We start from the raw sequence: 23445 nt of genomic DNA, 5'->3' as shown, positions 1-23445 counted from the left end.
GCATCGATTAGAAGGAAACATATAAAGACAAGACGCCGAACCCGTGCTTTTCCTTAACCATATCCATTCCGTGTCCACAGTAAAATCACAAGAACCCAGCCCTCCACGAAAAGTCTCAAAATGGCCGGCCCCGCGGCGAACCTCCCACCCCTCCTCACACCAACCGACCTCCTCGCCTTCACAACATCCCTCAACCTCCCACCGCCAACCCACACAGAACCTCTCACAGTAACAGCAGCCTTCCACAGCATCTACCTCCTCCACTTTCCCCCTCCAGATGCCACGCACCTCGCACCGGCACGTCCCAACGCAAACGGCACCATAACGCTCGTCCTCCGCGTCGCAGGCCGCCACTTACCGCGCATCAAAACAGAAAACGAAGTCGCCATGATGCGCTGGGTCCGACAACACACTTCGGTCCCCGTGCCTGCCGTGCTGCGCTGGGATTCTTCTTGTGAGAACGTGCTGGGGTACGAGTTTACGCTGTTGGAGAGGGTTGACGGTGCGAGTGCGGATAAGGTGTTTTGGGAGCTGGGGGAGGTTGCGCGGAAGAGGCTTGCCGAGCAGCTTGTGGGCTTTCTCGCGGAGCTGTGGGAAAGTTCGAAGGGTGGTGCGTGGGAGCATGTTGGCGGGTTGAGGGTCGATGACGAGGGGGAGGTGGTGCCGGGCCCGGTTGTGGATGAGTGGTTCTGGATGGAGCCTGAGATTTCGCGGTGCTGGGAGGGGGAGACTATCGAGACGTTGAATCCTGTTGGGGGCGCGTTCTCCGGGTGGGCGGAGCTTCTGGATAAGAGCGTCGAGAAGTATATCTACGCTATTGGGAGGCACGCTTCGCTCGGGTGGATGAGGGATCTCGTGCCGCGTTTGGAGGAGTATAGAGAGTATGTTAGGGTTCACGCGGACGAGGTGGATGATACGCGGTATGTACTCTCGCACAGGGACCTGCACCTCGCGAACGTCATGGTGGACGGGGAGGGAAACGTGACTGGGATTTTGGACTGGGAGTTTGGTGGGGTGGTGCCTGGGCCGAGGTGGGATCCGCCGAATGCGTTTTTGTATCCTTGGGGTGGAGGAGATGATGAGATGGTGGCCAAGGCGGAGAGGGAGAGGCTGAGGGGGTGGGCGAGGGAGGTTTGTCTAGAGAAGGGGATCGAAGGGGAGGTTGTGGCTGGATGGCCTTACAAGGGCGTTCAGGAGACGGTGCAGAAGGTCGTGAACTTTACGAGGGCGATATGTGAGGTTTGTCCTAGAGGGAAGGGGGAGAAGGCGAAGGCGTGGAGAGTGAGTCTGGAGAGCGAGTTGACGAAGCTGGGGTTATGATCGTTAGCATGTTGGATGTTTAGAAGGAGAAGTCGCATTTCAACTATTACAATAGATTCAAGGTGTTTCTAGCGCCATATAGACATCAGAATAACTCCTAATAGGCAAAATCATCCGCAACGCCGCAGGTATCTCGAAAGAACAGGGCCGTACCCCCCCCCCCCCCCACCCCCCCTCCCCACTAAACTCCTCATGCTCTTGTTCAAGCATCGCATGCTCACCTTGTAGCCCGACCTAAACTATCTGACCTTGATGCCGGCCTACTTCCATCCAGCTCAGCATAGTACTGTGGAACAGGCAGCTCTGTCACTTCTTGCCGATTCCTACCATGCTGGTGTACGTAAAGCTCGTGATATCGCGGCGCGGGAGACGTGATTTTATTCGTCTCAAGAGGCCTCGCATGATATTCTTCGACGACTGGCACAGTTTCTCCTGCCCTTCGCTGCTGCTTGCGCTTCCTACGCCAAAAGAAGAACCCGAGGATGGCCAGCGCGATGACCCCTACCACAGCACCTACGCCGATTCCAATGGCGGTCGTCAACGGGAGGGCTGCGGGCTCGGGCGTCGATATCGCTCCTGAGGGCGAAAGTGTCGTGGTTGATGCAGTCTCTCGAGGCAGAGCGGGGGTATTGACATTGACTGCGTTTGTGGGTGTTGGAGTTGCGTCAGTGACAGTGACTCTTGCTATTGGAGTGGCTGCTGTCTCTTCGATATTCCATCCCAGCACTGCGATGGCACCAACGAAACCTGGTTGGGTGAGGGTTGACGTCACCATTGTCCAGCTTGAAGTATCTGGAGCGGATGTTGATGCATAGGTGATCACTGCTCCGGACAGGAGATCTGAACGGCAGTCTCCTTCAACCGAACCGGCAATACCTCTGATCAGAGTGTAGTCTCTACAACGACTAATCAGCAACAATCCGTATACTGAGAAAGTCTCGATCACCAGCGACACTCACTGCGGGCAGCACATGGCAAGTGTACTGCTCGTATCGTTTTTGACCGACGTCGCAACCGTCACCCAGCGCTCAGGACATACTAGAGGCCCGATACTAACGGCAGTATGGCCCTCGCCGTCGTTGAGGCCGAGGCGTCCTTGCTCCCACCACGTTGTGACTGCTGGCGGCGCGCATCGTACTCTGGTGTCAATGTCGATGCCGTAACCTGGGTCATACGCTGCGAGAGAGAAGCCGTTGAGGCGATAGATGGTCGAACAGCTCGTCGGTGGTGTGAAGGCGGTCGGAAGCGCTATGAAAGACGTGACGGTGCCGTTCTCGTCGGTCACAGCGGGATATGCTGTCGCCATTGTCACCGAAGCCTACAACCTGCGATAGCCATGTAATAAGATAGTGATGGCAAGGAAGAAAAGCCGATCAAGCTGCTGAGGCCTTTGGCTTAGGGAACTCGACAAAGGCGAAGTTGATCTATCTGTTGCCAATGCTGTAGGTCGAATGCCCACAGGTTGCCTTTCAAATGGGTGGAACCGACATGCTAGTATTCTCGCATCGGTCTTACATAATGAGTCCCTGCAATATCGTGCTGTCTTCCTTTGTTGGTTCTGAATTCAATTGCCATGTTTAGACAGCGAGGGCTCTTTTTTGGCCTGTATCGTGGATGTGAGCCATGCGTTGGCCAGGCCTGAGGTGCGATCTGGAGAAATTGTCCAGCGCTTGCGTATCTCGAGAAAACAGGCCCCAACAACATGCCATGTGAAGGCAAGGTAGGCAGGGTAGTCTTACGGCCGCAGTTTCCCAGGCGTAGCGCGCGGCATAAGATGGAAAGAACCCCCCCCCCGAGTAACGAGCTCCAACATCGTGCAGTTTTGTGGAACCTGGGCGAATGGCATCTTGAGATCTTGGGCTGCCAAGATTCAATCAGGCCGTTACCAACTCTTTGGTATCCAATTGAAAGGGAAGACGCTTGTTCGTGCCTTCTCAAATGCGCGAGCGAAAACTTGAGGGAACTACGTCTTTCGTCCTTGGAACATAGTTACATTTACCGCCCGTTGGTTGTTCTTGCCCTTGCATGATGGCTCATCGGGTACCTCTTCCTTAGACTGCAGGCAAGGCCCAAGGGCGCTAAGCGCTGGCGCTTCTAATTGTTGGTTTTGAATGGAGGATCGTACTTATCCATTCCTCTGTTTCTTTTGCATTGAGACTATTTCCTCTTAGTTGCGTCCTAGAAGACACGATCGAATCTAGTTCTGGATCATTCACACTCATTTTCGGCAGCAAGAACACCACGATGGGCACCTCACCGAACCGACGAAGTCGGCACTCACCCACACGACCCAAGGCTGCTGGTTCGGCCGGTCGTGATTCTCGGATTTCTTTGCACTTGTCCAGTGAGAGAAAGAATTCATTGAGACGGAGGATACGTAATGTCCTCATTGGCATATTTGTCTCCGCAGTTCTTGTCGCATGCTTTAGAGGATATTTCTCTGGTGATGCTCTGGGACACGTGCAGTACAGCCCACAAGCCCAATTCGTCGACTGGTATGACAGAAGAGAGGAAGTAAGAGATGCGTTTCTGACGAGCTGGAATGCTTACAAGAAACACGCATGGGGTAAGATGTCCTACATAACAAGTCGTCCCGTTCTTCGAATTCAACTAATACGCCGACTCTTCTCAAGGTAACGATGTCTTTCATCCTATGTCCAAGAGAGGAGAAAACATGTCTCCCAAGGGCCTAGGCTGGATCGTCGTCGACAGCTTGGACACAATGATGCTCATGAATTTGACCCAGCCCCTCGCTGACGCCAGGAGATGGCTGCACCGCAGCCTCACTTGGGACCAAGACCAAGACGTAAACACCTTTGAGACCACGATCCGTATGCTGGGCGGCCTTCTATCGGCACACTATCTCTCAACCCAGCTGTCGCATGTCGCATCCAAAAGAGACTCTGTTTATCTCTCGAAGGCGATCGACCTGGCGGACCGGCTCCTGGTGGCGTTTGACTCTAACTCTGGGATCCCGTATGCGAGCGTCAACATCGGCAAGAGGGAGGGCATCGCCTCGCATGCGGATGGTGGGGCTTCGTCCACGGCTGAGGCTGCGACTGTACAGCTTGAGATGAAGTATCTTTCCCACTTGACTGGAAATGACGTTTACTGGAAAAAAGCAGAGCGCGTCATGAAGGTGCTGGATGACCAGAAGATGGAGGGTGGACTACTTCCCATCTTTGTGCATCCGAGCCACGGACAGTTCACGACGAGGGAGATTCGGCTCGGAAGTCGAGGTGACTCGTACTATGGTGGGATCAAGCCCACTTTGTGAGATAGCTCCGAGACTGACGCCTCATAGAGTATCTTGCGAAGCAGTACCTCCAAACAGGCGAATCCATCTACCGCGACATGTGGGATGACGCCTTGGGCGGCATCGCGAGACACCTCGTCACGACAACGCGGAACGCAGCACTGAAGTTCGTTGCAGAGCTTCCGACCGGCGTGGGAGGACCGCTATCTCCCAAGATGGACCATCTCGTCTGCTTTCTTCCGGGCACAATCGCCATGGCTGTGAGTTTCTCAAGTCTCTCATTCTGTCATTTCCTAAGGATACAACCGGCTGAACCCCACCATAACAGGCAACAGAAGGGCGGCCTCTTGCGGAAGCCCGTCGTGACCCGGGCTGGACAGCTCAGCACGAAGACGACATTGAACTCTCGATCGAGATCATGAACACCTGCTGGGGCATGTATGCCGTCACTGACACTGGTCTCGCCCCCGAGATTACGTGGTTCAACGCCACAGAAGCAGACTTACAGCCCGGACCTGGCGACAGGTGGTTACGTAAAGAAAGCAGTGGTACGTTGACGACTTTCTTCCAACCTTTCCAAGCAAAGGAGCCTTGCGCTAATACAATGGTTAGTACTGTCGAAGTGGAAAAAGGACTTCATCATCAAGCCCCTCGACGCTCACAACCTGCAAAGACCCGAGACGGTAGAGAGTCTGTTCATGATGTACCGCATCACTGGCAATGCCATGTACCGAGAATGGGGCTGGAAGATTTTCCAATCGTTCCAGAAGCATACTTTGGTGCCCGACGGAGAGGGGTATACTAGTATGAATGATGTACGGACGGTGCCCGCTTCGACGAGGGATAATATGGAGAGTTTCTGGCTGGTAAGTTATATATTAAGTGGTCGACAAACAAAGTTACATACAGAGCAGACTTCGAGCTGACGTTGCCGACTGCAGGCTGAGACTCTGAAGTATTTATACTTGCTATTCTCGCCGACGGACTACATGCCAGTAACAGAGGTCGTCTTCAACACAGAGGCTCATCCTTTTCCAAGGTTTACGCCAAGGAGTTCTTTAAAGACTGGCTGGGAAAGGCTGCCGCGATGACAGCCATTCAAACAATCTTTGGAGCTAGGGTTGGTATAATTACGTGTAGGCGTAAAAGCTTGACGGAAAGTGGTTGGGTTTACTCTTCACTTTCATCTTGGCTGGAAAGGATGACCCTTGCCAAAAGAATGCAAGCTCCGCCACCGAGGGGAAAGATAGTAACCAGAAGATCTATAGAACCTACGAGCAAAAAGTCTCGTTTTGAATAATCAGTCTGAACGGATGCTCCACCTTCTTGAACTTGCAACATTCTCACATCTATCATGCTAATTTGCCCAATTACAGACTCATAGGAATAGACATTTGTGCGAGGATTGGGAAGACTTTTACTAGACCAAGAGTATGATTGCCCGTTGTGCTGGTGATAGACGTCTGTGATCACAAGATTACCTGAGCTACTCTAAGAGTTTCGGCGAGTTGCAGAAATCAGGTCATCTAGATTTTGCTGATAACCTCAACGACACGAGGTAGGTTCATTAGGAGAGGAATCGCTGTGACAACCGCCTAGGTCTGGAGTTTCACGCCGTTCCCTTGTATGAGTGGCTACGAGCACCAACTTAAAATGAACCTCAGAGTCTCGGAGACTCTCGCACTCGTTTTCAAAACGAGATTCACAAGGCCGACTTAAAAGTGTTCAATTTTAGGTAATTGCTCGCCCGCGATTGAGTTTCCTGTTCATATGGAGAAGGCGATGGATGGAGGCAATACCCCACCTGATTCCGCGGAGCTAAGGAAGCTAGGGCGACATTAGACCTGACTGAATGTAGTGCATCATTGCGCATGTCGGATTTCGGCAATCAACCCAGGCTATTTAAACCAGGAAACGTGTTCAAGCTTTCGAGGCCGAACCGAAAGCCATTGACAAACCCTCTGTCCAAGTTTGGGGTATTGCAGAAAGTTCTCCGAAACTCGTTGGAGACGTCGAGACGTCACAAAAGAGTGACGGCAATCAGAAATTCGATCAAAAGCCGTAAGGGAATCTAGAGTTGACTTTTCGATAGCCAGAATTAGATTCAGAGCACTCACAAATCACACGACCAAACAATGTCATCCCAAAAAGAAGAAGAACAAAACCGAAAAAAAAAACAGCCAGCTTCCCTGATTACCCCCCAAGAGGCGTTTCGCCAGGCGGATATGGAACGGTAAAGTATCCGGTGAGTTGCCGCAACTATCGGTGTTTATGCCGCTCAATAGCCGCTGAAACCCGGGCGCGTTGGTCCAAAGTGACAAAAAATGGTCACGCTTTCGTCCAATAGTAGCAAATTTCTCCGAACTCAACTCCACGTCTACACGTGTTGCCACGCAGAAAGTTGCGGGTTCATGAGACGAGTCAGTACTGTGTACATGCAATGCGCTACTTTAGTCTGGATCTTGGACCATCTGGGTAAATTTGGGGGGCCTCTGGGGAGTCTTTGCTCTCTAGTAGAGGGGCTATCATTGTGAGCTTGCGGTGCTTGCCATCACGCAAATGGCTGCTGGGATCATGTCAGCAAGCCAAGTTCGGGGTTCTTTCCCCTCCCCCGCCCCCTCCCCCACCTTGACGACGCCAACGACACGCCCGGATGGCTTCGTTTTTGACGTCGTCGAGTGGGCGAGTGGGAACTTGGTGCGGATTTGGCGCTGTTCCCCCACCATCCCACCCATCCACCCCTTCCACAGTCCATGGAATATCCTGTTACCCCCGCTTACACGGAAGCTGTCGCGCGCGTTGTGTTTTATTGGATCGCGGTCTCTCCGTCATCGGTATGCCTTGCCCCGAGGTTAGGTAAAACCAGACGTGACCCCTCGCTCATTTTCTTCCAGATGCTCTCGTTTTTCTGGTGTTTCTTCACGATCTCTTCAGTGTTCGGATTCTCCTCTCATACGTCTCATAATGTAAGAGCCTCCTGTGCTATCCAAGCTTCCAATTGGTGACCAAAATCACTAACACACCAACCTCTAGATCTCATAAACCCTCAACACCACACACGTCACAACCATGAAGCTCCTCTACCCCACCTCCCTCAAGCTCGACGTCGACAGCCTCCAGGGCTTCTCCGTCGACCTCGTCCCCTACGACGTGAAGACCACCATCCCCGAGGAGCACACAGACGCCGAGATCCTCGTCACCTGGACGAACTCAGCCGACAACCTCAAGGACGCCGCCGCCCGCCTCAAGAACATCAAGTGGATCCAGTCCCTCGCCGCCGGCCCCAACGACGTCCTCTCCGCCGGCTTCGACACCTCCAAGGTAACAGTCACCACCGGCTCAGGCCTCCACGACCACACCGTCGCAGAGCACGCCCTCGGCCTCCTCCTCAACGCCGCCCGCCGCTTCTACGAGATGCGCGACTACCAGCTCCAGTCAAAGTGGCCAGGCCACCTCGGCGGCCCGCAGCCCGACCGCCCCGCCAACGCCTTCACCACCCTCCGCGACGCCCGCGTGCTCATCTGGGGCTTCGGCAACATCGCCAAGTCGCTCACCCCGCACCTCCGCGGCCTCGGCGCCCAGGTGAAGGGCGTCGCCCGCAACGCCGGCATCCGCGACGGCGTTGAGGTCTACGGCGAGGACAAGCTCGCCGAGCTCCTCCCCGAGACGGACGCCCTCGTCATGATCCTCCCCGGCTCCGAGTCCACCAAGAACGCGCTCAACGCCGCGCGCCTCAAGCAGCTGCCCAAGCACGCGTGGATCGTCAACGTCGGCCGCGGCACGTCCATTGACGAGGAGGCGCTCGTGGACGCGCTCGAGGCCGGCGAGGTCGGCGGCGCGGCGCTCGATGTGTTTGTCACCGAGCCGTTGCCCGAGTCGAGCCGGTTGTGGAAGGCGCCGAATGTTGTTGTCTCGCCGCATGCTGCTGGTGGAAGGCCGCAGGGCGCGGAGGCGTTGATTGCGTATAACTTGAGGCGGTTCCGTGCTAGCCAGTCGTTGAAGAATGTCATCTGAGGTGCGGCGGCTTTTTTTGGAGTGAAAAAAAATGGATGGAGAGCGTGGTTTGGTGAATAATAGACATGATTGATACAATGCTCAATACAAAACGACCTTCATGATTCCAGAGTTTGACTTATGCGTCGCCCCTTTCTGTCCTTGCCCAGAACTCAACAGAGTGCCATGCCATGAGTAACAAGATGGACATAAGTACCATGATCCCTCTCCGTCATCTGGGTATCATCTCGCTCAAGAGTCAAACGGCTCCGCAATCTTCTTCGCCCAGTAAACCTCCTCAGTCCACGACCACACCGTGACGTCAAGCGTTCCCTTCCAGTTGTTTGTCTTCTCCATCCACGCTTCATGACAAGCCTTCTGGAGGTCCTCTCGAGTCATCCCCTCGAGGTTCTGGTGGAACTTGCCATTCTCAAGCTGGCACCAATCCCGGAGCAATCGGCAGCGATCCTCTGCCGATGTGCGGCAGACCTCCCGGTGCAGCCATTCGCTCACCCGGAACACAGCGTAGTCCGGGATGGAAGTCAACGGCACCACATCAAACTCTTCAGCGCAGAGGGCGAGCTGCTCCCGCGTGAGCTCCATCTCGTCTCCCATGCCTCCCATGATCGCATCCTCTCCATCAGCATCAAGTCCAGGCTCCCGCAGGTCGAAGCCCTTGAAAGCTTCGGTGAGCTTCATGCTTCTGCCGGTGATGATGATCGTCACGGCCCATTTCAAGATGAGGTCGTACGTCTTGGCCAGAATCAATCTGCTCTCCGGGTCGTCAACGACGCCAGGGTTATAACCGAGAACCATGGCCATAACAAAGTGGCCGCGGCGGTGTACTCGCCCAACCGTGGAAATGCCGACTGTATCCGGGATATGATGCGCTCCCCGGGTTACGTCCCACTTCAGATCCGAGAACATCTTGACGGCAGAGGGAACGATGACTTCAAAGGCGATGCCGTGGGGAGGCACTCTTCCGGGGAAGACGTTGTTCCAAGTGTCTTCGCGCAAACGCGCGGCGACTCTGTCGTGGTCACGCACAAGGTAGTTCTCCGGTCTCATCAGGGTGAGACCCTGCTTCTTCCGCTCCAGGGCGGGAAGGTCGTACGTTTGCTTGATGGCGTCCTTCAAGCCGTCGAACCAGGCGGAGGCGTCTTCGGGGGTCTTGGGCTTCACGGCTGGTTCGAAGTCGATCCACGGGAAGGTCTCGTGGTCGCCGTTTTTGGCGACTGGAAGGCAGTTCAAGAACGTCAGCAGAGGGTTTCGGACCTGATGTCTGCGGTAGTACTCACACTTCTCTTGGATGAAGTTCCATACATTGAAATCGATATACCAGGCGAACCATGCGGTTGAAACGGATTCGCGGCCCTCATGGATCAGTGATCTCGCCATTTGATTTGCTCTCGCGGCCTTGACGCGTTCGTAGTCGAATTTGCGAGGGACCCCTAGTTCCCTGAACTTTCCTTCGACGATCTCCGCTCGTCCTTCCGCTGCGAGAGCGATGTTCTCATCTTCCTCGCTCTCGTTCATCATCTCCTTAGATGGATCTGTGCTTGTTGGTTTGCTCTGAGTCTGCGATAATTGTTGCGGTGGCTTTTCGTGGAATGGGGAAATTCTGGGTGGAAGAAGAAGCAATTGTAACGGTATGATGGAGGAAAGAAGCGATGAAGCTAAGGTAGGAAACTCGAGGCAGGTCTTGTGCTTCTGATTTCCCTCGTGGCAGCAAGAAGGGTGTTCTGGCAGCTCTTTTTTCCTGTTACTCTATCAACGGCGGGAGTTTGTCGTCCATCTAAAGTTCACATGCGACGACTAATCGTGCTCCGCCGTGTGATGTGAGGTACCTCAGGCTCTCTGGTCTCTTTTACGGGTAGAAAGAAATGTGAAAGGACGGACTTGTCGAAAGATATCTCTCTCTTTCAATCGTCTTGGAAAGTGGAGATTTTGATGGTGGCAAGATGTTGAGAATGCACTTTGTTGTGAAATAACAACCTTGGAGAAGGTATTGTCAGTGGACTTCAAGAGATTTTGAACGAAAGAAGCTTGACAATAGTTTAGCACAAGTCGGGACCATCCCATTTCAAGTCTCCAGATGGAGCCATTTGCCAAATACGAAGACAGTATGTCACTCTCTGATCTCTAGATGTTACTCAAATTCAGGTACTTGGGATAAATTAGGAGTTAAATCATACGAGAACCGACTTCAAGCTGTTGCTGTTGTAAGTCACCAATAATATCTACTCAAAACACGCCTGTTTTTCATCTACGGCGTCGTAATGATCAAGTTATGTCACCAATGGGTACCACTTAATGGGTACCACTTTTGGGAAGCCTACTCTGCAGGTTAGGTTGAGCAAGCTCAGCAGTATATTAAATGCTATTACAGGTTTACTTCGGCACAGGGAAGTTTCCTAGTTGCAAACCTGGCTTCTAGAAGTCTTTATATCGGATTAGAAGTCTAATTCGACCGTAGCATATAGCCGACTATATAGGGGCTAATTAGGGGCCCTATTTATAATTATTATAGCTAGCCTAACCTATAATTAAAACCTCCTTTTTATACTTACTACGTAAATATTTATATAATTTAATTAATCTTTTTATTAATTTATAGTTCGAATTAATTATTTTATAATAGGGATATTAATACTAATTAGTAATTAAATTTTATTATTATAAATTAGTAAAGTATCTTATTATATAAAAGAGACGACTTCTTAATATTATATAAAATAAGAAATTCGTACTAATTAACCTTATAAAAATAAATAAAAAAGGGGGTAATTTTTAAATACTATACGGAATTAAGTAATTATAACCCTTTATTACTTATAAAAAGTTAACGTTTATTATATTAAACTACGTTAATTAACGGAACTACTTAAGTAACTAAACTTTTACTATTATTTTAAGTAGCTTTTTTATTAAATAACTTTTCTATAGCCGGCTTATAATTAAAAATTAATTAGTTAAATTAGTAAAAAAAAATACTTACGTAGTAACTACTTACTTAATTAATTAGTATAATAAGTAAGTTTAATATTACGACTTAATACGTATAATAAGGCTAGGGCCTCGCCCTATAAGACCTATAGTAGCTACTATACTATATATATAAAAATACGGACTTAAGGTAACTCCTTTCGGAATAGAAGAACTATAAATAAGTTACGTAACTACGATTATATAATAAGATAAGGAATAAATGTTTATAAATAAGTAAGACGGACGATTATAAATAAATAGGACGGACGACTATTTAATAAATAGTTAGATAATAATAAATAGGGATATTATAAAGGATATATTTAAGAACAAGACTTATATATAATATAAACTTAAGCTAAGCTTAAGGATAGACTTTTTATAGCTTTTTTAATAATTAACTTAGTATTAGATTTTATAATTATTTTTAGCTATTTTTACTAAGAACCCCTTTAATAAGACTATAATTAATTACTAAAGCCTTATTTATTTTACGACTTATAAATATAGCTTTAGGGAAGTTATTTATAACTATAATACTATTTATTTAGTACTCATAGCCTTAATTTTTATTAATATACTTATTATAACTAACTAGTTATAATACTTTAATTATTCTTATTTAGTAAGTTAACTTTATAAAACTTACTAAGTAATAAAAACGAACGATAATATTTTTTAAGACCTTAAATACCCCTTTATTTAACTCTAAACGACTTATTAACTTAACTAGCGAGCTAGCTAAGGTTAAAGATAACGAGATACTTAATATTACTTATAATTTTAATAATAATATAGTTTTTAAAAAAGTAAATTATAAAAAAATACGACGTATTATTAAGAAAAGTAATAAGTAAAATAAGGAACTTACGGAGCTTTTTAATAATAACTTTACTTAAATAGCCGTAATTCTAATTAAGAATAATAAAAATATTACTACCCTTTAAAATATAATTAACGAAGCTATAATTAACTTAGGGATTAAAAAAAGAGAAGTAAACGACTTAAAGTAAAAAGTTAGAACCCTCTGAGCCGTTATTAGTATTATTAAGACTTTTATAAATAAATAAGAGAAACTTAAGCTTAATATACTTATTACCTTTAATAAAACTACTAAACGTCTTAAGGGATTCCTAATTTAGATTAGAACTTACTAAACATTCTATATTATTAACTTTTATAATAAAACTAAACGAGTTATTTATATAGTAACCTTCTTTAGAAAACGAGCCTTAGAGTAGTTCGAACCCTTTTAAAAAAAATTCCTTAGTAATAATAGCTATTTACCTTATTATAAAAAGGAAACTACGAATATTTTTAGTAATATAGTAAGATTTTAAAGTACCCCTAAATCCCTATTCTAAGACTTTAATAAAAAACAATAAGCTAAAAAAAAACTAGTTAACTTTTAATAAACTAAGTCCGTTTTATATTACGCTACTAAGTTTAGAAAACTCGTAGTATAACTCGATTTTACTAAGGAAACCCGCATTTTTTCGTTTTATTAAGGACTAAAAAATAAAGTTAAGGACGAACTTAATAAAATAAAAATATTAATAAAATTCTTATAGTATACTAAACTCGCTATTAAGATTAATACTTAATTATATAAATAACGTAAAGAAAAGGGGGAGGTACGATATTTTTAAGCTAATTTTAGTAAAAGATATTAGAACTACGATAAGCTACTAAGTAATTATTAAAATAACTTAAGAAATTAATAATAATAAAGTATATTTTATAAATAATACGGAGGACTTATAGACCTTAGCGTCGCTAAATGCGAAAAACTTTAATAAAAAAAGGATTTTAAATACTATAATTATAATAAGCTAGGATATATAGCTAGAGACTACTAATAACCTAAATATATTTAATACTAACCTATTCTAAAAAAACGAGCTAATATTATAAATAAAGAAGTCCCTTATAAATAACTCTTATAAACGGTTTATTATAATAATAACTATTTAACTTATTAAAATAATAAAAAATAAATAAAATAGTACCTAAAATAACCTAAAAATAGTAGATAATCTACCTTACTTCTTATTAAAACCTTAATAATAGTAATAAAAAAAGAAGAAATACCTACTTATAAACCCTATATTCTCGAAGAGAATAATATTACATATATTACTATACTTTTTTAAATTTATAAAAATATAAAAGAGAAGGTTAAAACGGACCCTATTATAAAGGATATACTTTACTTTTTTAAAAGATAAATTAAATAAAGACTCCTAGTTAATATAAAGGAGTAACTTTTTAAATTTAAAAAAAGAGGACTTAATATAAAAAAAATTATAAATAGCTTTATTTATATAGTATAACGAAACTATATAAACTAAAAATAACTTATTAAGTCTAAGGAAGGACTTAAATTAAATAAGATCCTAACTAAGTCTATTTATATAATATAAAAAGTAAATAGCAATAGGAAATTTATTTATAAAATTAAAGAATAGCTCGAAGACTTCTTATATAAAAATAAGATCGAAGTATTTAAGAGACCGACTCTTAATTTCGGAATTATAAAAAAAAAAAAATTAACTTTAATTTTAAAAAAAAAGAAAATATTAATATAAAAACTAGTTCTTTTTATTTTAATAAAATAGAATTACCTTATAATTCGGACGAACGTTTTAATATTACCTAACGACGTACTTAAATAGAGATCGATTATAAAATACTATTTAGTATTAATAATACTAATTTTAAAGAGGACGATAACGAACTATAATATAAATATATTTATTTATTTAAGGATAATTAAACTATTTAGTTTTATAGAACTAGAGAACGTAAAAAGGTCGTAATAACCCCCTATATAAATAAAAACTACTCTCTACTTAACCCCGAGGACCCCTTTTATAAAGAATTATTTTAAGTAGAATACTTAGATAATAAGTATTTTTAGTACCTCGTATATAAATAAAATAACCGCTTTTATTTATAAAAACGCAATAATAAGCTTATTAAAAATATCTATATAGAGGACTAACTACTTAATTAAATATTACTAAGTCTCGATAGTAATAATAAAATAATATTTAGCCTAGACCTTAGCTTTTTTATAAAATACCTTAATAATAAATATATAAAATAAAAAGACTATAAATATAACTAATATTAAGTTTATTATATTAAAAAAGCTAAGGCCTAAAAAAAATAATAAGAACTATGCAAATAAAATACTCAAAAAAAAAGTATATATTAAAAAACTAAAAAAGCTAATTATAAAAGAACGATAAAAAGTAAAAATAAATAAAAAAGTTCTTATATATAACTAAATAATATAACGACGTATATTTATAAATTAACCTCGATATTTATAAATAAGGATTAAATACTATTATTAATAGCGGCATATAAGAAAGTTATATCTTATTAAGGATAGTAAATAAACTTAACTTATTATAAGTATAAAAAAATAACTTATATTAATTATAAATAATAAAAAGAGAACGAGTTAATTATAATTATAAATATATTAATTAGGAGACTATATACCTCTCGATATATATTAATAACTAGTTAGAATAACTATAGTACGATATTATAAAGATCGGAGATATCGATATTATCTTAAGAATCTCGTAGTTATAAAAATATAATTTATAAATAAATTAAACTACTAACTAGGTCCTTTAAAAAAATTTAGTTATTAAATAATTTAAAAAAAAAAAAGGTTTAAACGGATTTTTAAGAACTTTTAAAAAACGAGAATAAATACGATATATAATTTTTATTAAGATAGTAAAAAGCTTTAAGAAGTTTATAGCTAATATTAATAATTAGGGATTATAACGATTCTAAACTATACCCGAAGAGTACTAGATATATATAAAACTATTTATAAAACCTAAAAAAATAGGGTTATTAAAATATAATAGCTAGGATATAAAAATCGAACTTAAAAAAGGAACATAACTTAAGTTCTTTTTAATATACTTAATAAATTAAAAAAAATAGGAATACCTCGACGAATATATTAATAAGAAACTTAAAAAAGGACTTATTTAACCGTCGAATTCTTTTATAGGATTATTTTTATTTTTTATATTAAAAAAAAGAATAAAGAAACGAAAACTAATTATTAACTATAAAAAACTTAACGAAATTATAAAAAAGAATTACTATCCTTTATTACTTATTGCTAAGCTTAGAAACTTATTTTATAGAGCTAACTAGTTTATTATTATAAATCTTAAGGAAGTATTTAACTAAATTCGAATTAAAAAAAGAGACGAATAAAAAACGATATTTCGAACTCATAAAGGACTTTTTAAGTACCTTATTATACCCTTTAGACTTATTAATATTTTAATAACTTTTTAAATAATAATTAATTACGTACTCTAAGAGTACGTTAATATTTTTATTATTATTTATATTAATAATATTCTTATTTTCTCCCCTAACTTTAAAATATATAAAAAGTATATTTATATAATATTTTAAAAGTTCTAAGACGCTAAGTTATATACTAAACCCTCTAAGTACGAGTTCTATATATAAAAAATAAACTTCTTTAAATATATTATTATACTAAAATAAATCTATATATAAGTATTAAAAATAGAAGTAGTTAAGGATTAGCTTATATTATAAAACGTTAAGGACGTATAAAAATTTTTAAAATTTATTAATTTTTATTAACAATTCTTTAAGGACTATATTAGTATAGTTAAACTTCTTAATAACTTAATATAAAAGGATACCCTATTCGTTTAGGATCCTAAGTATAAAAAAGTATTTATTAAAGTTAAGAATATAATCGTTTTTAAACTAGTTATTATAATTCCGGACCCCTAAAAGCTTTTTAAAATTAAGACTAACGCTTTAAACTTTATTATAAGAGCGGTTTTAAAATAATAAAACGAATAAAAAAAGCTTTATTTATATTATTTCTATTTTAAAATATTTTATAGAGTAGAATTAAATTAATAAATTTATAATAAGGAACTTATAGTTATTATCGAAGTATTTTAAAAATAGAGACTATAGTTATTTAGAACTAAGTACGAAGTTATAGTTTATATAGATTATAAGAACTTTATAAACTTTATAATAAATAAAAACCTAAATAAACGATAAGTTAGGTAGAGCGAGTTCTTATTTAAGTTTAATTTTTAAATTATTTATTAAAAAGATTTAGAAAATAATAGAGTAGACGCTCTTAATAAAAAACCTAACTATAAAGTTACGGTCCCTAAAGAAATATAAGTTATTTTTAAATAAAAAAAGGACGGTAGTTTTATATTAATTATAAAGCTTTTTATAATAATTAAAAAGATTAATACTAGCCCGATTAGAAAAATAATTTCTAAGCTTATTATAGAAATTTATAATATACTAATATACGGTTACTAAAGAATTATTAAAACGTAAAAACGGATTTGCTAGTATTATAATAAATCCGCTATATATACTAAAATTGCGGAAGTAATTAAAAACTACGTAACTTATAAAAAAAGTAAAAATAGCCCGTATAAGCCCTATAGCGAGCTATAACCACTATAACTACTAACAAAAATATAATAATTAATTATATAGGACTTTATTATTAAATTATTAAAATTTAAAAAACTATTTATTAAAATATAGTATAATAGTATCTTAGTTATAGTCGACCGACTTACTAAGTTCGTATATTTTATTCTTTATAAAGAATTAAATATTATAGAAAACTTAATATATATGTTTATTAAAATTATACTCTCGAACTACGGTTTACTAAAAAATATTATTTTAAATAAAAATAAACTATTTATTTTAAAGTTTTAAAAATCCCTAATTTCGTAACTTAGTATAGATTATAAACTATCGATATTATTTTATTCGTAAACCGATAGATAGATAAAAAGAATTAACTAAATCCTCGAAATATACCTTCGTTATTATATAAACTACGACTAAGATAATTAAGTAGCGCTTTTATTAATAGCCTAGTTCGTATATAATAGTATAATTAATAAAAGTATAAGAGAATCCCCGTTTTATTTTAACTATAGATTCTAGTTAATAATATATAAAGAAGTATAATAAGGACTATAAGCTATAAAAGCTATAATAAACGTAAATAAACTTAAAAAGATTTATAAATAAGCCTTATTAAACTTCGAGTTTATATAATAATATATAAAAAAAAACGCGAATAGATTAAGGATTAGAGGACTATTTTTAAAAAAGGGGGATAGTATTTATCTCTTTTATTATAATATTAAAACTAAACGACTAAGTAATAAGTTAAATTATAAAAAGCTTAGACTTTTTAAAATTATTAAAAAAGTCTTATTAATTAATTACGAATTAAGATTACTAAATATAATACGATACTATCCCGTTTTTTATATTTTACTATTTAAACCTATATTAAGAGGTTTATATATAGAAAATTATATTATTATTAAACTAAACTAATTAGAGTACGAAGTTAAACGAATTATTAATTATAAAATTAAGAATAAAATACGAGAATTTTTTATTAAATAGAAAAACTATAAATATAAAAGAAATATATAAGAACTTATTACGAACTTTTAGAACTTTTAATAGTTTTTTAAGGAGTATTAAAATTAAAATTAAATTTAGAACTCCTAGTTATTACGGTATCCTAATTAATAATCTTAAAAGTATTATTAGCTTATACCTTACGGGCCGCTAAGGAAGTATTTCCGGAATCCTTAGGAAACTCTTTTAATATAACTCGACTCTTTTTAAATACTATTCGCTTTTAAAAACGAAAACGTTTTAATTTAAATAACGACTTATTTAACTTAAATAACGACTTATTTAACTTAATTTAAACTTATTAATAAGCCTTAACCTTTTTTTATAACTCCGTAGCTCTTTTTTAAAACCGTAACTTTTTTACTTTTTTTTTATAATTAAGACGATTAAACTTTATTATTAACTAACTAATTATACCTAATTAAACTAAAACTTATAAATAAAAACGTAGTATTTACGAGTATAAATAGTATTAGCGGATATATTATATAAAATACTTAAGTAATAATATATTTTATAGACCTCGGAATTAGGAAGAACTAAATAACGGACCCCTTGCAAACGATAATTTAAATAAAGTATTATTTCTATACTTTTATTAAAAAAACGAATAATACGTAATAGTTTATAACGAGACGTAGTTATTAAAGATTTCGATTTTTTAATTCGACCTAATATTATATTAATATATTTTTAAAAAAAAAAATACTTAATAATTCCCTAACTTAGGAATAGACGACCTATTTATAGGCCTAGAGGACTAGACTTTTAAAAAGAGAAGCTAATATTACGACTTAATATATATAATAAAGCTAGGGCCTTACCCTATAAGACTTATAGCGGCTATTATATTATATATATAAAAATACGGACTTAAGGTAACTCCTCTTAAGATAAAAGAACTATAAATAAGTTATATAACTATAATTATATAATAAAATAAAAAACGGACGCTTATAAATAAATAGAACGAATAATTATAAATAAGTAGGACGGATAACTATTTAATAAATAGTTAAATAATAATAAATAGGGATATTATAAAGGATATATTTAAGAACGAGATTTATATATAGTATAAACTTAAGCTAGGCTTAAGGATAGACTTTTTATAACTTTTTTAATAATTAACTTAATATTAAATCTTATAATCGTTTTTAGTTATTTTTATTAAGAACCCCTCTAATAAGATTATAATTAATTACTAAAGCCTTATTTATTTTATAACTTATAAATATAGCTTTAAAAAAGCTATTTATAACTACGATACTATTTACTTAGTACTCGTAGCCTTAACTTTTATTAATATACTTACTACGACTAGCTAGCCGTAATATTTAATAATACGGTATAAAAAATACTACGTAATTAAAAAAAGGGATTTTTAAACGTAAATATTTTTTAATTAATATAATAAGAAGCGTATAGGAGTTATTAAGCTAAGAGATTTATAATATATAGAAAAGTCTATTATTACGAGGATTTTATAAGTATAATTTTAAACTTATAATCTAAATAACTACTTCGTAGCTCCCTTAATTACCCCTCGGGTATTATTTAAAAATATAATATAAGGGATAATTTAATAAAAAAAGAGGGGATTTAGAGGTCCTAATAATATCGAGTTAAAAGTATTATAAATCTTAGAGATTAACTTAAAAAAAAGGTAGCTATTTTAAAATAATTTTACGACCTCTTAATAAAGTTATTATTAATTTAAAAAAAGGCTAAAAAGATAAAAATTTAAAAAGAAAAAAAAAGAATCCTTTAGAGGGCTACTAAAGGGCTTTTTTTTATATTAGCTCTTAGTACGAGATTATTAATTTTAAAAAATTAACTAAGTAATAAAAAGGATCGCTAGTAAATAATAATTACTTAATTATAATTAAATTACGAAAAAAACTACTTAAAAAATATAAAATAGGGTACTAAGAGGCTATAAAAAACGAGATTTTTAAAATATTTAACCTTATTATATATAAGTAATAAGTAGGTATTTTTAATAAGTTTTTAAAGTTTACGATTTTATAAAAAAGAAGGCTTAACTTCGTTAACCGTATTTAATAGCTTATATAGTTTTTAATAGCTTATATAGCTCCTCTCCGAGCTACTTAGTATCTATTTTTAATTATTTTTATAAAATACTATTCTAAAAGAGGTAGGTTAAAAAAAGAGGCTATTTAAAAATTATAGAAAGTATAAGGCTTAAGAGGTTAAAAATATACGGAATAATAAAAATTAATAATTAGTAAAAGTTTTAAGATTAATTATTATATTGTTTTATAGTAATATAAACGTTTGTTATTATTATTAAAAAAAAGAATTATTAAAACCTTTTTCTTTATACTAAATAAAAAGGAGGATCTTAGTAAGTACAATAGTTAATAATTTAAAAAAGTAGTAATAATTATTAAAAATAGTAAAAACGAGAGTAATAATAAAACGGTAAGAAAAAATGGGAATTTTTTAAACTTTAATAAATTCGTTAAATAGTAAAGGTATAGATTTATTATAACTAGCGTACGGATTAGATATATCCTTATTAAAATTAAATATATTAATAACTATTAATACGAGTATAAGTTAGAGTACGACTTTTAATAAGTTAGGGTAAAAAAAAAGAGGACGAAACCTAATCTCAAATAAAATCTTAATCCTTTATAAATAAATAAATATTAACCTAGATTATTAAAGAACGTAAATATATAGAATTACGGATTAACTTAATAATAAGTAAATTAACGTAATATTAATTTATTTAACTAAGGTTTATAAGAAAAAGGGGCTATAGGGGTAACCCCTATTTTACGAGATTATAAACGACTTTAGTTATTAATTAAATAAGTAGTTTACGAGCGTAAGCTTAGGAATTATAAAAGTAATTAATAGATTTTTTTATAAATAAGAGGTATTATTAACGTAATTATAGTTACGAAAACTGTATAAAATTTTAATAATAATAATTATAAAGGAGGAATTTATATTATAGAACTAAGTATAAATTAATAGGGTATATAATCGTTTTAACGAATTTAGAAAAAGGGTAAACAATACGGATTTCCTTTTTATAATTATTAATAATAATTTATTATTATAAAAGGATATATAAAAATAAAATATAGTATTAAAAATATAATAATTAATAATTCTATTTATTTTAATTTATAACTCGTCGCTATTATTAATACGAAATTCGGTACTAATTAGCTAATAAAAAAAGAAGTAAACGACTTAAAATTATTAATAATATATAGTAACGTAGGGATTATATATAAATACTAAAAATATAATAGTAAATACGAGGTAATTTATAGATTTTAAAAAGATCTTTTTAAAAGAAAAATTATATTCTAGGGGGAAGTATAAGGTTTTACAAGAAACCTTAATAATATTTTACGATTATTATAAAAAAGTCGGGATTAAGGAATACTAGTACTATTTAGTAATTAATATTATACTTATAAATAAAGTTTTTAATTATTATTATAAAGCGGTACGTAATCTTAATTAAAACGACTTTTTTAATATTATTAATATAATCTAAAGCCGCTTTAAAACTTATAATAAAAACTTAGAGCTCCTATTTAAATTACGAGCAATTTCTTTTATATTTATAACTAGGATAATAAAGGGTAAATTATAAATAAAGATCCTTAAAGAGCTTATTAATCAAATTAATAAGTTAATAAAAACCTAGCTAAATAAGAGAATTAACGAGTAAAAAGTCGGATATTTTTATACCGTAATTTAATATATACTAGAGGTAAAAATAACCCTATACTAGGTACTTAAAAACTATAAAACGCTCTATTTAAAGCTAAGATCTAGTTTTAATATTAAAATAAGAATACTATATTAAACTTATTTCTAAATATATAATAGCCCTTATTAATAATATTAAGTCGATTAAACGTATAATAAAAAAGGAAAAGAGGCTAAATATAGTAATTACTAATAAGGATGCCTAAATTTATTAAATAAGCTAAGATTTAACTCGTAAATAAGGTAACGAAAAAAATAATATTATATTTATAAAAAAGATAAATATTAATTAAGTAACTATTCTAAAAAAGAGCGTATTAAATTATATAAATAGTATAAAAAGTTAAGAGTAGTAAATAATAAAATTAACCCTTATTAGTTTAATTAATTCCTTATTATATATAAAAGTAGATCTAGGGGTATAGAACTTAGTAATAATAGTTAAAATAACGGCCTAAAATATCCGCTCCTTATAAAAAATTTAAAAAATAAAAAAGATCTTACCCCCTATATTAATAAATTAAATTATAATAAAACTAATAATATTAACTACTCTTTTTTTACCCTATTAGCCTCTAGAGGATATACGAAGCTAAATAAATAGAGGATAATAAAAGCTCTTAATAAATAGGCTTTTTTTTATAAATAGTAAAAAAAGGTCTTTTAAATAACGAATATAGAGGCGGCTAAAAGGGCGAATTTAATAGGGCTAAAGCCTATTTTCTTAATACTTAAGGAGAAGATGCTATCTTTTTTAATATTTAAAAAAAAAAGAAATATTAAATAAAACTAAGGGTAACTAGAGGGGTCCTTTTAATATTACTTAGGTTATTTAAATACTAAGCTTATATAAGTATTCTATATAAATAAAAAGTACGGTTTAGATAATTTCTATAAGATTATCCTAAATACTAGGGTATTATAATAATTAATAAGAAGAAAAGGGTAATTCTAAATATTATAAAAGATCGCGTTAGTAATATTTAATATATTAATAATAAGAATTATAAAAATTAGTTTTAGTTTAGGTAAGGAAATCGTCGCTCTAAGTATAATAAAAATAAAAACGTACTTCGGGATAATAACTTTTTATATTTTACTTATTAATACCCTATTTTTCTTATACTTAAAAAATATAAATTAACTAAGTATTATATTTAATAATACGAGGAATAGAATTTTTAATAATAAGTATTTTAAAATAGTCGAATAACAATAGGGGTATATATTTATAAGGCTTATTAATAATATAAAGTTAATTAATTACTTAACGGAAAGTAAGCTTAGATAACTATATTAGATATTTGGGTACTTATTAGTTACGAAGTTATATAACTTTTTAAAGTAATTAAGTAATAATAATATTAAAATAGGGGCGCTAAAGTAGTTAACGAAAGTGTATTATTAATACTAAATAAATGCACAGAGCCTACGTAGATTTAAATTTAAATTACGTAATAAGCTTAATTTTAATTAAAAAATTGTTATTAATATTTTTTACTTAAATAGTTAGCTAGTCTTATATATAATCGACGTAGTTATATCTTTTTAAATAAGGTAATTTCTTTAGGATTTATAAATAAAAATAGTATAAATAGCCCTGCGTAAAG

At 35.9% G+C, this 23445-nt stretch overlaps 7 protein-coding genes across 7 annotated transcripts; 5 read left to right on the top strand and 2 right to left on the bottom strand.

The window, feature by feature from the left end:
* Positions 1-120: 120 nt before the first annotated feature.
* Positions 121-1320, top strand: CABS01_15568 (uncharacterized protein; the record flags this gene model as incomplete). Its single annotated transcript, XM_060548903.1, has 1 exon — positions 121-1320. The coding sequence occupies one exon, from the start codon at positions 121-123 to the stop codon at positions 1318-1320; it is 1200 nt and encodes a 399-aa protein (XP_060391695.1).
* Positions 1321-1559: 239 nt separating this feature from the next.
* CABS01_15567 (uncharacterized protein) lies at positions 1560-2626 on the bottom strand (the record flags this gene model as incomplete). Its single annotated transcript, XM_060548902.1, has 3 exons — positions 1560-1580; positions 1661-2216; positions 2280-2626. 3 exons carry the CDS (start codon positions 2624-2626, stop codon positions 1560-1562), a joined length of 924 nt encoding a protein of 307 aa, XP_060391694.1.
* A 1347-nt stretch (positions 2627-3973) lies between these two features.
* On the top strand, positions 3974-5667 carry CABS01_15566 (glycosyl hydrolase family 47; the record flags this gene model as incomplete). Its single annotated transcript, XM_060548901.1, has 5 exons — positions 3974-4574; positions 4625-4836; positions 4905-5124; positions 5189-5442; positions 5518-5667. 5 exons carry the CDS (start codon positions 3974-3976, stop codon positions 5665-5667), a joined length of 1437 nt encoding a protein of 478 aa, XP_060391693.1.
* Positions 5668-7135: 1468 nt separating this feature from the next.
* CABS01_15565 (uncharacterized protein) lies at positions 7136-7432 on the top strand (the record flags this gene model as incomplete). The annotated part of the gene is made up of 1 exon (XM_060548900.1): positions 7136-7432. One exon carries the CDS (start codon positions 7136-7138, stop codon positions 7430-7432), a length of 297 nt encoding a protein of 98 aa, XP_060391692.1.
* A 213-nt stretch (positions 7433-7645) lies between these two features.
* Positions 7646-8590, top strand: CABS01_15564 (D-isomer specific 2-hydroxyacid dehydrogenase; the record flags this gene model as incomplete). The annotated part of the gene is made up of 1 exon (XM_060548899.1): positions 7646-8590. One exon carries the CDS (start codon positions 7646-7648, stop codon positions 8588-8590), a length of 945 nt encoding a protein of 314 aa, XP_060391691.1.
* A 231-nt stretch (positions 8591-8821) lies between these two features.
* CABS01_15563 (uncharacterized protein) lies at positions 8822-10108 on the bottom strand (the record flags this gene model as incomplete). Its single annotated transcript, XM_060548898.1, has 1 exon — positions 8822-10108. One exon carries the CDS (start codon positions 10106-10108, stop codon positions 8822-8824), a length of 1287 nt encoding a protein of 428 aa, XP_060391690.1.
* A 5475-nt stretch (positions 10109-15583) lies between these two features.
* CABS01_15562 (uncharacterized protein) lies at positions 15584-15751 on the top strand (the record flags this gene model as incomplete). The annotated part of the gene is made up of 1 exon (XM_060548897.1): positions 15584-15751. A coding segment is annotated over one exon (168 nt), but the record flags the coding sequence as incomplete, so codon positions are not given.
* Positions 15752-23445: the final 7694 nt, after the last annotated feature.

This window comes from Colletotrichum abscissum, assembly GCF_030869225.1.
Source record: "Colletotrichum abscissum strain IMI 504890 chromosome Unknown Scaffold_69.1, whole genome shotgun sequence".
NCBI classification, from domain to species: Eukaryota; Fungi; Ascomycota; class Sordariomycetes; order Glomerellales; family Glomerellaceae; genus Colletotrichum; species Colletotrichum abscissum.
The sequence above is the reverse complement of the archived record's forward strand: the minus strand, read 5'-3'. Positions and strand labels throughout refer to the sequence as shown.